This window comes from Mustela erminea, chromosome 5 (genome assembly GCF_009829155.1).
Source record: "Mustela erminea isolate mMusErm1 chromosome 5, mMusErm1.Pri, whole genome shotgun sequence".
NCBI lineage: Eukaryota > Metazoa > Chordata > Mammalia > Carnivora > Mustelidae > Mustela > Mustela erminea.
Genome location: NC_045618.1, coordinates 52,598,710 through 52,600,199, shown reverse-complemented (window position 1 = coordinate 52,600,199; position 1,490 = coordinate 52,598,710). Strand labels below are relative to the sequence as shown.

Here is a 1,490-nt window from a genome sequence, read left to right as displayed (position 1 = left end):
ATTTTTCTATTAAGTTGATTGGAAAAAGCATTGATTTGACAGATGCATTTTATAGTTAAAAGACTTACTATAAATAATTTTAGTCTGAAATAAAAATTATTTCATAAGTAAAAAATAGGAAGTCCAATTCTTTTATCTAAAATTGTTTACTATTAGAAAATGCTAGAAAGAGAAAGAAAATGAGTGCTATGATATTTCAGAACAGTAGTTGACAGAGTAAGGTGCACTAACCCGGCTTTTATTATAGGTGTTATTTATCACAAGGAATAGCTGGGAGACTTTCAGAAACACACTTGTCGACTCCTTAGCTTTTGCATTGCTGATATCACCTCTTTGTTTCTTAAGGTGTAGATCAGGGGGTTTAAAAGAGGGGTGAAAACGGTATAAAATATGGAGAGAACCTTATCCACTGGGAGACTGCTAAAAGGCCAGGCATAAATAAAGATGCAGGGTGCAAAGAAAAGGGTCACCACAGTGATATGGGCAGTCAGGGTGGCCCTTGCCTTGGCCATGCCTGCTGAGGAACGCCGCCGCACTGTAACCAGGATAACTGTGTAGGAGATCAGCAAGAGCACAAAGGAGCTCATGGCCATTAGACCACTGTCTGAAAGCATCAGTACCTCAAGAGTAAAGGTATTGGTGCAGGCAAGTTTGATAACCAAGGGAAGATCACAGAAAAAACTGTCCACTTTATTGGGGCCACAAAACGGAAGGTTTACTGTGAAGATTAACTGACTCACTGAGTGGAAAACCCCAATGAGCCAGGAGCCCACCACAAGGCTTGTGCACTTGCGCAGACTCATAATGGATGCATAGTACAGGGGTCGACAAATGGCGACATATCTATCATATGCCATGGCCACAAGGAGCATCATTTCACCACCAGCAAAGACATGCAGAAAGAATATCTGGGCCATGCAGCCCTCAAAAGAGATGGTCTTGTGCTCCATAAGGAAATCAATAATCATTTTGGGTGTGGCAAAGGTGGAGAGACACACATCAATGAAGGAGAGGTTACTAAGTAGGAAGTACATGGGTGTGTGTAGTGCAGGTTCGGAGATGACAGTGAGTACAATGAGGAGGTTCCCCAGCACAATGGAGAAATAGAAAAGTGTAAAAAACACAAAATAGAACAGTTGTAGCTCTTGAGAACCCGAAAGACCATGCAATATAAATTCAGTCACTCCTGATTTATTTCCTTGGTCCATGATTTCAAACTTCTGAGATGGGATCAGAAATGTTCCTGTCAAGTGAAATGGAGAAAACATCATCATATTGTGCCAGTGAATGAGCAAAGCTAAGCCTGGGCTATCAGATTCCATTCAGCATACTTATCTATTTAGATTCTCGTAAGCACACAGATAAAGGTTATATGCAGTCATTTATTTTGTAATGACTCTCTAACCTTGACTTTCATCTCTGAATCCCAACCTGATAGTCAAGTTTCAAAACACAAGTTTACGTGTCACTTCCATAACTAAAGGCATACT

At 40.4% G+C, this 1,490-nt stretch overlaps 1 protein-coding gene across 1 annotated transcript; it reads right to left on the bottom strand.

Annotated features, from left to right (window-relative positions):
• Window positions 1-281: 281 nt before the first annotated feature.
• Window positions 282-1,208, bottom strand: LOC116590831 (olfactory receptor 4K15-like). The gene has a single exon (XM_032343162.1). The coding sequence runs from the start codon at window positions 1,206-1,208 to the stop codon at window positions 282-284; it is 927 nt and encodes a 308-aa protein (XP_032199053.1).
• Window positions 1,209-1,490: the final 282 nt, after the last annotated feature.